Source organism: Castanea sativa, chromosome 11 (genome assembly GCF_040712315.1).
Source record: "Castanea sativa cultivar Marrone di Chiusa Pesio chromosome 11, ASM4071231v1".
NCBI lineage: Eukaryota > Viridiplantae > Streptophyta > Magnoliopsida > Fagales > Fagaceae > Castanea > Castanea sativa.
The window spans coordinates 64,747,812-64,759,857 of NC_134023.1; the positions used below are offsets into that span (position 1 = coordinate 64,747,812).

Below are 12,046 nucleotides of genomic sequence, written 5' to 3' on the forward strand. Positions count from 1 at the left end.
TCGGACCCTCCACCATTACAGGTACAATTAAAAACACGTAAAAATCATCATCTGTAAAATAGATACAATTACGTTTGATTCCATTAAGGCTCAATGCAGTCAATGACAATGATGAATTGTCACCCACAAACAATGATGAAATGTCAGCATACCGTCTTCTTCGAGAACTTTTTATATCCATCCAAGTTTTATTTCCTGGTCTAGTGAAGGCCAATTGCCGATATTCACCATAGATTACCATGATTACACAATCACAATCACATTCTTGAGTTGCTGGGTTCCAAGGAGTCTTTGACAAAACAACCTTCTGAAGAAACAGTCCACATATATGTTTAGGCTCGAGATCGGAATCATACAGCCAGCTAAAGGTAGGTTGGGGTGGAAGACATAATAGGTGTTTAGACATCGGATGCAAGAGGTTGATCTGTTAATCGGTTCCAAATATCTATAAATTCCAACCATAATTTCTATATATTAAGAGTGAGATAAAAATTGATAATGTCTGGCAATAAAGTTTGTTGTAGCCTAAGGTCAATTCCATTCAATATTTTTTTTATTCGATGTCAATTTTGACAAATTCATGGTTAGACTACATTTTTTTTCGTATATTTTCATGTTTGCAAAATTTCCATAAGATCAAAAATTAATTGTTATGTCATCAATCAAATATTTAAATTTCAAGTTTTAATAGTGAAAAATTATGCATAAAAAATAAGTTTATAGATCAAATGATATACAAAATCTAATTAGTACAAAATTTTACATGCGTGTGTAAAACATTAAAATATATATATATAATTCAACACTAAGATTTTCAAATTACGTAACAAAGTTAAATTTTTTAGTAGGAGTTGTAGCCTAGTACTACAATCAAGTTTGCAATCAAACTTTGTCTAAGAGAAATTATCTTGTTTTTTGGTGTACCCGCACTATTTTTATTAGGTATAATTGCTTTTAAAATATTTCAATTATTCTATCAAACTAATCCGATTACTTTTATTGTTTTTATCAAGAAATCACAAGAATGAATTATTCTATGCAATATTTCCTACACCAGGTCCTATTAGGTAGCAAGCCTTAACCGAATTCACCATTACTATTGTGACACTACCACATAATTTTTACAATTAAAACTTAGTCACCTCTAGAATTTCTACTTTTAATCATATTCAACTTAAACCTATAACTGATGCTTTTGTAAGACTTAAGAAGCCTTGATTTGCACTGCCGCAAACTCTTTGCGTGATAGTCACTCATAAATTCAAGTTCTTGTAGGGTGTATGGGAGACAGGATTTAAGTCTCTATATATATATACTTATATTAGGTTAGAATATGATTTTTATCTCATTTAAAAAAAAAAAAATCCAGTTGCCTAAAGATATGAAGGAAACAATAACTTGCAAGTAAATCTCACATAATTCGAAAGTTCTTTATAACACAATTACGTGACATAAAAATAAACTAAAGAAGGGATTTTTTTATTATTTAAAATTCAGTAAAATTTCATTTGACATTTTATCATTAAAATCATAGTGGCGGCTCCAGAATTTTTATTTATTTTTTAAATAGGGGTCATTAAGAAACTTAAATAAACAAAATTTACTAAAAAAAAATAAACTTAAATATATTGAGTTATCAACCAAAAACACACACACACACACACACCCAAATATATGAAATTTTAAGTTTTTATATTTTTAAATCATTACAAGATAGTTCATTATTATTTTCTTAAGTTTGTATGGTATTTTTTTATGAAGTTGTTATTATCTATTTTTCATTGATTTTATGAAAAATGTTTTAAACTTTTCTTAAAAATAAATGTCAAAACTCAAACCACTAACACTGTATTAAATTGAAATTTGTACAAAATTTGAACTAGTGGTTGATACAATTTAATTTTGTGTTTTAATTTATTCTCTTTGATTAAATATTATCCTACTGCATTATACATATAGTATATAATAATATTATGTTATTATATTACATAGAATGGCTTGAATAATTTGGTGGGTTCCAGTTAGCTCAACTGGTAAAGTCTTTGACTCTTGAATAAGAGATCTGGAGTTCAATCCCCGTCTACAACAAAAATTGATTGGTGTCTTGGTCTGATGATAAGGAGCTATCATCAGAAGCGAACGCCATAAGTTGAAACTCTCTAAAAAAAAAAACTTAGATAATTTGATGTTTATTGCTATATATTATTTTTACCCTTTTTTCTTCTTATCTCATTTTATTCATTATTTATATTTAATCACATCCTCTATACTATTAAATTATGCAATACAAATTCAAAAAATAGCTAGACACTAACTTGCCTTCCTTTACCATACATTGGGGGAATCAAAATATTTGTGTGATAAAGGGTCATAATTTATAATTTATGATAACACTCTTTGAATGTGTCTAGACCTATAGATTGAGCAATTTGTAGACTTAAAAGGCTATTGAGAACGGACTTTTTGAATCAAGACTAAAAAAAATATAGACTACTATATTTCATTTAAATAAAAACTTTTATAATAGATACATTAATTTTTTTTTTTGCCACAAATTTAAATCATGCAAACTTAATAATTTTATATTATGTGTTAGCATTATCTCTGCTTCTTCTTTTTCTAAAAAATATTATGTATCATATTTAAAGGATGCCAACAATATTGATCTTATGAGAAAAGTTACAAAAAATATTGAGAAAAATATGTTTTATATTACAATCTACTAAAAATGCTTTTTAAATATTTAAACCATTCTATTTTTCATATCACTGATGTGTTTTATAGCTACCTCATGTGTTAACTTAAGTCTTAATATTCTTAAGTTGTTTTGGCAAAAAGAAAAAAAGAAAACTAAAAAAAAAAGTTTTCACAAAAGAGGAGTTCGTGTAATGTTTTTTGCAAAATGAAATATCTATTTTGTGAGGCCACCAAACTTGATAATTTGCAAATGATGGAAGCACTTGCAACAATATTTGCATAGATATATAGTTCTAGTTAGAGCAATCGAGCATAATTTTAGTCTTCAAAAAACACATATCTGCCAGTGGTTAAACGTTCATCTTGAGTATTTTTAACTTTTCATATTATTTTCATCTATTTTTATTTAGATTTTTTCAAAAAAAAAACTTTAATTTAGATATTTATAAGTAAACAATGAAATAATGATTCATGAATAATTAAAAAAAATCTATACATATTTATCTTGTGTGATTGTAGCTTTACATATAATTTTGCATTTATATTCATCTACTTTAATTTAGATATTTATAACTTAAGAATGAAATCTATAAACAATATAATTAAAACAATCATATTTCTACAATCCAAAAAGTTACCATTTTTTTTAAAGGCCTTTTACATTTCCTTGGAATTTTTTTAATTTTTTTTTTAGAACTTTCACATACCACTAACCTAACCACTTCATACATTAAAAAAAAAAAAAAGGCTTATTATTACTTCCGTTAAGATATTATGGATATCTTAATTGATTGAGACCAAATTAGAGAAATGTCTTTCATATTTCCTTGAAAATTTAGAAGGAAAAAAAATACCTTTGACATCCTACTAACGTAACTATATCTATAACTATTGAAGTCTACTATGATATCTATTTCTTATTGATAACTATAAAATTTACAACTAGTGAGGAAACATACAAATTAATAAAGAATAAATGAAGGAAGAAAAAAAAATGAAATCAAACATGAATTAATAACTATTATTTGCAAAATAAAAAAGTGGTTAGGAGGAGTAAGAAATAAAATAGAGATGACTATACAGATTATGATGACATTGAAAATTTTATAGTGCAATAAAGTCAACCATTACATTCACTTAATTAAATTAATAATCAACAATTAAATATAATAATACAAAATTTAAACTTAAAACTAATCAAACACTAATTAGGGAAATTATATTTCCTATCATAACTAAAAATGAGATGTTCTTCAGTAATTTAGAAATTATATTGGAAACAAAGTTGGAAAATTTTATAATGAACAGTTCTACCTCTTATTTAATATCTATGTTATGCAAATCATCTACCAATAAATATATAATAATGGTAAAAAAACGTTAGAGACAAAATTATGAAAAATATGATAAAACTTAAAATAAAATAAAAATAAAAAAACTCGTTATCAAGTTTAGGGACTAAAATAATATTTTACTTTTTTATAGGGGAAGGGGGATAAGATAAAGGGAATACACTCACACGCCAATACCAAAATTGCATACGGTAGTTAGTGTCGTAGAGTAAGTAATAAACTCTTTCTCAATATCACACCTTACTTATGTAGGATGACTCAACAACACTGAATTTCTTTTTTTATTTGATAAACACACACACACACGTATAGGAGAAATGGGATGAGATAAGAAAATACACTCACACGCCAACACCAAAACTGCATGCTACAGTTAGTGTCGCAGAGTAAATGATAAACCTCTTCTCAATATCATAAATTACCAACTAAAAAATTATCACGTGCAGTATATGGTCTGTGACTAGTTTACATATAATTATTGATTAAACCGTACATCACACATGCAAAATACTGGTGTATTTTAAAAAGTACAATAAAACTAATGCAGATGACGTCTTCTGTTTCGAAGATGTGTTGTTCTTCTGAGTCTCATGCAGCATAATCTGTCAACAACTTCTTCAACAAAAGCAAAGTAGTCATTCCTCCAAGATTTTCTAATTGCTAAAATGAAATAAGGAACTAGAATACCTGCTGCAAATCCAAGCCCAAGGCTCAAGTAAAACCAAGTATCAATGAGTTTGTCCTCACTGTAATTTTCAATAGATCCCCCTACAGGAGTTGCTTCACTTGGACACTTTACAACCAGTGGAGCACCACAAAGACCCGGGTTCCCAGCATAAGATGTTGCTTCAAAAGTTGTCATATGACCAGTGTAAGGAATGGTACCCAAGAAGTTATTGTATGACAAGTTCAAAAACCCCAGAAATGATAACAGAGACATGCTTGGAGGAATCGGACCTGAGAGGCTATTATTTGAGAGATCAAGAGATGAAAGTTGACGCAAATTTGAAATGCGATCAGGAATTTGGCCACTGATATGGTTTCTAGACAAGTTCAGAATCACCAAACCTGCTAATTTTGTTAGTTCTTGGGGAAGATCTCCTTGTAAGTTATTTCCAGAAACGTCTATGCTAGTCACAAGGGAAAGAGTCTTGCTGAACCTTTGAGCACTGCCTTTCACATTCACAACCAAGCTTTCTTTATAGTAGATGCCCCTGTACTTGCCATAGAAAAGATACTGGTTTCTGATTTGCACTTGAGCCATAGCATTTAGATCACCAAAGCTAACAGGAATTGTGCCACTCAACTTGTTTTCTGCCAAGTCTAGGACTTGCAATGAGCTTAAATTTGAAAGTTTAGAGGGAAGTTCTCCTGCAAATGAATTTGAACGCAAGCTGAGAAGTCTAAGATATCTAAAACCATCTCCAATCCACGGCGGAATGGTACCTTCCATCATGTTGTTTCCAAGATCCAAAGTTTCCAAACTTGACAGATTTTGAAAAGACAGAGGGAGCTCTCCAGAGAGCTTGTTGCCACTCAGGTGAAGTGACTGAAGCAATTTTAGTTGACCCAAGGAGTATGGAATTCCCCCATATAAATTGTTGCCACTGAGGTCTAGAACCCTTAATAAAGAACAATTCCCTAAGCTTGCTGTGATGTTGCCTGTTAAGTTGTTGCTCGAAAGATCAATGACTTCAATCAAATTTATATCTCCCATACTAGCAGGGATATCTCCTATTATTTCATTACTTGAAAGAGAGAGGAAGATCAGATTAGGCAAGGATGCACCTATATTCCTTGGTATAGGACCAGAGAACCTATTGTTGGAGAGATCTAGCAATTCGATCTCAACAACTGGAAGAGGAATGGGTCCTTCAAAGAGGTTGGAGCTCAAATCAACATCTGCAAACGGAGCAACATTTAATGGATTTGGTAATTGACCAATTAATTGATTGAAGGAAACATTTAAAAGCGACAAATTAGAAGAAATTTCCCAAAACCAACTTGGTATGGAACCAGAAATGCTAGCATTTGAGAAGTCTAGATACGTGACCTCCTTCTGTGATTTAAACCAAGCTGGAAATGAAGGGCCCAAATGGCATGAACCCATATCAAGATTTCGGATTTGGAATGGAGGGACCCAAGTGGAACTAACATTCAAAGTGAATGAATTTGAAGACAAGTGCAAGATCTTCAGCTTAGTGAGCTTTGAAAAATGTGATTCAGTGACTATTCCTGTTAAATGATTGAAGGAAACATCAAAAATGGACAACTCAGAAAGCTGTCCTAAGCTATCTGGGAGAGTCCCATTGAGTTCATTCCCCTCTAGTCCCAATTGAGTAAGATGTAGCAATGACCCCAAAAAAGAAGGGATGGAACCTTGAATCAAATTATTTCCAAGATCAAGTTCAATAAGGTTTTCAAGCTGACCCAACCAATTTGGTAACGTACCATGAAAGTAATTGAGGCTCAATATCAACTGTTGTAGACCATGCAGAGGACTTCTAAATAGACAGTTTTCTGTTCCTTCTAGGATTTCTGGCAAAGATTCTGTTAGGTTATTAAAAGATAAATCAAAAAATTTCAAATTGCATAGTTTACCGATGGAGCTTGGAATGCCACCCTCAATATTATTGGTAGAGAGACCAACATAAGTGAGAGATGTCAAGTTTCCAAAGGAAGTAGGAAGTTTCCCATGCAATTTATTGTAACCTAGATCAAGGACTTCTATATTTTTCCACCTTCCATTGAATAGTTGGAAACAACTTGCTGTAAGATTGCTATTCAATACAAGATTCAAACTCTTCAAATTTGGTAGCTCACTGAAACCAAGTGGAATTCTTCCATACAATTTGTTGTAGCTAATGTCAACATATGCAAGAGTACTTATATTTACAAGCCAATCAGGAATCTTTGAATTGAGCATGTTAAAGCTAAGATCTATCACAGCAAGGGAAGTAAAATTAACAAAGGCAAGTGAAGGAATATAACCAGATAGACCACAAGAAGATAGATGCAACTCCATCAAAACTGGTAGCTTCTGTAATGTCCCTACCCAGTCTGATCCTACCATTGAAAGGTCAACTCCATTCATCATAAGATGTTTCAGAGAGGTAAGACCAGCCATCCATTCAAGATTATCAACTGTTAAAGTTGAAAACTTGAGATCAAGATACTCCAAGCTAGAGAGATTTCCCAAATTCGGAGGTATTTTGCCACTAAACCCAGCATTTGATAGGTTAAGATATTGCAAATTCTCCAAATATCCAAAGAATATAGGAATTGGGATGGCATTGAAGGTGTTGAAGCTCAAATCTAAATATCTCAAAGACTTGAGTTTCATCAATGAAGGTCTAACCTCACCACTCAAGTTCCAGAATCCGTACCTGCCAGAGGAATCATAACCAGATGGATGTGGGTTATGAAGATCAACTGCAACAACAGCTCCCGTACTATTTTTACAGCTTATTCCACTCCATTGACAGCAGTTGCTTCCTTGCCATGATGAAAGATGGTTCTCAGGATCTTGAAGACCATTTTTGAAGTTGATAAGAGCTTCTTGATCAGATGTCAGACATTTCACTGACTGTGCAACGCCATTAGAAACAAACCATCTTGCTATCAAACAGAGGTAAGGTATTAACAATCTAAAAACTGCAACTTTTTTCATTAGTTCTATTATGCAGCTATTGAATGAAAGCCATGAACCATGAATTCCAATATATATAAATATATATATATATATGTATGTATGTATGTATGTATGTATATAAAGTCTTCATTTCCTTGAAGTTTAACAAATTCCTGCTCTTTTAGTGGAGCTTTTATTGGAGTTGAATTGTGACCTTTCATGGATAAGATTAGACACAGTTTAAGGAATATAAAAGCAATGAAATCAACGGCCACAAAAGTCAACAGCAATTTACAAGTTAAATTGAAAAGATGGCAAGCACATTCCAAATTATAGTAAAATAATGGGTGAGGAATCATTTTGGTTTCACATGAAGCAATTTTATAATCTCATTCTGTGTTGAACCCAGCAAGACCCTACCTTTGTAAGCAACTGATTTATTTTGTATAAAATTATCATCTTAGTCATTCACACTAAATCGATTTCTTTAAGGTCCTGTCCCCTTAAGAAAGAGACCAGAAACTTGCATCCATTACATGGAACAATGTTCACCCAGGGCATGATCTTGTTTCTATACAACATTAGTTTCACTTTGTTGAAGATTGTGATTGGAAAAAAACACATAACGATGTTCACAAATAAGTTCCATTTCACTTTAATTTTGCAGGCATATTATTCAATTTTCATATCCAGAAGTTGGGTATTAATTTTGTCATTATTATTGAGCCATCCAATCAAAATGTTGAATTTGCCATTACATCTCAAACGTCTTGAAGAGTAAGATCAATATAGTAGAAAAAAGAATATAAAGAAAAATAATCTAATTTAATAGTCAAAGTAAAGTAGCAAATGCATGATTCGATCTTAAAAATTAGTTCATTAGCAACATATCACAAATATCAACCTACTCAAAGCATAAAATGAGAGAGAGAGCAACTGGGAATGAAAAAAACAATGATTAAAGACACAAGTAACAAAAAAAAAACCAACATAGAAGCTGTAGTTTCTAATATAAACAAAAGCTTGCTCTTTAAAATTTTAAATAGAGAAAAAAAATAGATTGGTCAAAGGCACAACTATGAGGAGAAGTATATGGAAGATAGCAAACAAATGAAGGTGAAGATAGCACAGGTGTAAGCTCTGTCTTGGCCAAGCTCCTATTTTTATATAAATAAAGATTTAAAATTGAAATCAATTCTATAATAACTTAATAAGAAGTACATTACACACAAAAACGAAGAAAATATAGAATAAGTCAATAAACTGAAACAACCCAATGGAGAAAGAACCCAACAATATGAAGTATTAAACATGCAGTTGAAAAAATTACATGGGGCCGATCCTAATTAGTTTATTGAGAATACATAGCCGACCCAAAAAAATTTAGGAAAAATACTATTTTCTTATTGTTGTTATTGTTGTACCAAACGTGCAATAAGAATATTGTACAAAGATTTTTAAATAAAAACAGAACACTCTGAAATTTTAACAAACAGGTTATGTGCATGTTACTAAATGTTTTTGTAGTTAACATTTTTACCATTGAAACTGTCGTAATGATGTGAACAATCAGGAATTGTAGTCCCAATTGAGGGAGAGAGGTTACCAAACCACGTCGTTTTGGATGTCCCTAAAAAAAAAAGAAAAAAAAGCAAAATAACGTTGTTTTTTGATGAGTCATTTGTGGCTTGTTTGGTTAGTCATTTTAAAAATCAGTTTTTATCATTTGAAAACAAATTGTACTCTTGAAGGGGAAAACAGATGTTAGGTGAATTATTTTCTGAAGACCAAACACTTAAAACTGGTTATTCAAGTTTGCTGTGTAAACATAATTCAAAATTGAATGCATCTTTTTTTTTTTAATAAAATGTTTTCGTTGTTTTTAAAATTGATTTTAGTCTCTTTTTTTTTTTTAACAAATGCTTTAAATAGAAATACATTTTAAATTTCATCTTTCACATTTAAAATCTATACAAGATTATGTTTTGGAAACTTATTTCAATTTCAGCCTATTGAGCATCTTCAAAAAAAAAAAAAAAACCTATTGAGCATCTTTTTCTTTAACTTAGGAAACCCAATTCATCTATTTCATTTTCTAGTGGGTCTCCTTTAGTAAAGTTGATGGGCCGGTTTCTTCTATTAAAAAAGAAGTTGATGGGCCGGTTTTCTCCTTATGTTTTTGTCCTCTTTGGGGCTTGGGCCTCCCCTTTTAATGAAAATACGTTTTAGAAATGATGAACTAAATAGTCTTTTATGATTTAGAGAAAGATCATGTTCATCTTAAGATTAATATTATATTTTATGGGTTCAATAGTGTACATAAAATTAATTAAATTTAAAATTTTAATCAGCGTGATACTCGACTTTTAAATTTATAATATTTAATTTGAATTATCAAATAGATCATTTGATTTTAAATGAAAATTATCCTAACAAGAGAATGAGGTTTTGAAGAAGTGTAATAAAAAATGGTTGGAAAGATTAACTAGACTATTTTAAGATAATGACATATCCCTATAGATTTTAGGGATGATTGGCATAAAAATGTCAAAAAATGCTAAATATTGTGAGAGGGATTTGAGAATATAGGTGTGCATTAAAATAACTTATTTTTATTTTTACCGGTTTATTTTATTTAAAAATAAATTGAATTAAAGTATAGTTGTTCCTTGGAAAAAAATTGAGGCTTTATTGAATAAATACCCCAAAATAAAAATAAGGTAAACCAAACAATTACTAATATAAGTCCACCTTCAAGTTTAAAAGAAGGAAAAAAATTTACCTAAAAAAAGATTACCATTTTAAAACATCTCTCTCTCTCTCTCTCTCTCTCTCTCTCTCTCTCTCTCTCTCTTTTGAGAAACACACACACACACACACATATATAGGAGAAGGGAGATGAGATAAATGAATATACTCACACGCCAACATCAAAACTGTATGCGGTAGTTAGTGTCACGGAGCAAGCAAGTAATAAACTCCTTCTCAATATCACATCTTACTGATGTAGGACAACTCAACAATACTAAGTATCTTTATTTTTTAGAAACACACACACACACACACACATATATATATAGGAGAAAGGAGATGAGATAAAGGAATACACTTACACGCCTAATTAATGTTGAAATCACCTTATCAAAAATTACAACTCTAACCCTGTCCCAAACCCGACTTGCCCCATTCTTGCCTTAAAGAGGGGATAAGACAGGTAATATTCCTAATCCAATCCTAATCCATCTCACTTTGTCGCCATTCCTACTTCGGCTTAATGGTGAGAAGCCATATTCTTCTTTTGTAATTTTATTTATTTATATTTTTTTCATTTATATATGTAACTTATATGTAGAAGCTTAATTGTGAGCCTCATCCACAAAAGTTCCATATGGTCCATCTTAAAAAAATTATAGATGAATATAATATAAGCCATAGATGCGTATTAACCATGACAAGAAGATGTCAATGTTTGTCCCTAAAAAAATGTTCATCTAGCATTACGCAAATTAATTACATATAGATCTTTCTAATTAATGGTAAGTTTGATTTTGATGTGTAATGCAATTAGAGCAATATTGAAATTGACCTCAGAACTGGTATAAAAAAAGGGAAATAATGATCTCAGAAATTGTAAAAAAGGATAAAGCTAGCAATCATTATTTGGATCCAAAAACATAATGACTATTCTAATTTATTACTTTACACTCAACAAGCGTTTGTAGTCCAACGGTTAGGATAATTGCCTTCCAAGCAATAGACCCGGGTTCGACTCCCGGCAAACGCAAAGGATTTTGTTTTGTTAAATTGCATTATGTCTATCTCATTGTACTAGCGCAATGCAGTGATGCACAATACCTGGAAAGTAAAATTGTTAATTGTGCTAATTTTTCCATAAGTCAATATCTGGAAAGTATAATTGTACTAGTGCAATGCACAATACTTTACCCAATAAGCCCCCTTTTTTTTTAATCACTATAAGCCAATTGTTAAATGTGCTAATTTTTCCATAAGTCAATATCTGGATAGCAGTTGTCTGTATTTTTGTAGTATTTCTACTACTTTATAATCACTTCTAATGCTACAACTGCAAGTCTGCAGCTGCAAAAATGCCTACTTTTCTTCATGTGTGCTTGTAGGATTCTTGTTGCTAGCAACCTGGACATGAGATTAGAAATCCTGCTAGCTATTTGACTTAGTGGCAACAGTACCAAAGGAGGGATTCCCAAATTTTTTAGCCCTTTAAGTTGATATGATTTTTTCATCAAATGAATTGAACCATTGAAGTTTAAACTAAATCCATTTAGCTGGTACACTATTATGTCGAAACTGCCATGCACATGTACACGAGCTCCTTTCTCGTCATATG

At 31.0% G+C, this 12,046-nt stretch overlaps 1 protein-coding gene and 1 non-coding gene across 2 annotated transcripts; one reads left to right on the plus strand and one right to left on the minus strand.

Annotated features, from left to right (window-relative positions):
- Positions 1-4,306: 4,306 nt before the first annotated feature.
- Positions 4,307-7,743, minus strand: LOC142617286 (receptor-like protein EIX2). Its single transcript, XM_075790072.1, has one exon. It carries the CDS (start codon positions 7,717-7,719, stop codon positions 4,588-4,590), a length of 3,132 nt encoding a protein of 1,043 aa, XP_075646187.1. The 5' UTR covers positions 7,720-7,743; the 3' UTR covers positions 4,307-4,587.
- A 3,649-nt stretch (positions 7,744-11,392) lies between these two features.
- TRNAG-UCC (transfer RNA glycine (anticodon UCC)) lies at positions 11,393-11,464 on the plus strand. The gene has a single exon. It is a non-coding gene; the product is annotated as a tRNA-Gly (tRNA).
- The last annotated feature ends 582 nt before the right edge of the window (positions 11,465-12,046 follow it).

Coding starts and splice junctions, on each gene's coding strand:
- LOC142617286 (XM_075790072.1), bottom strand. CDS start 7,719: ATGAAAAAAGTTGCAGTTTTTAGATTGTTAATACCTTACCTCTGTTTG.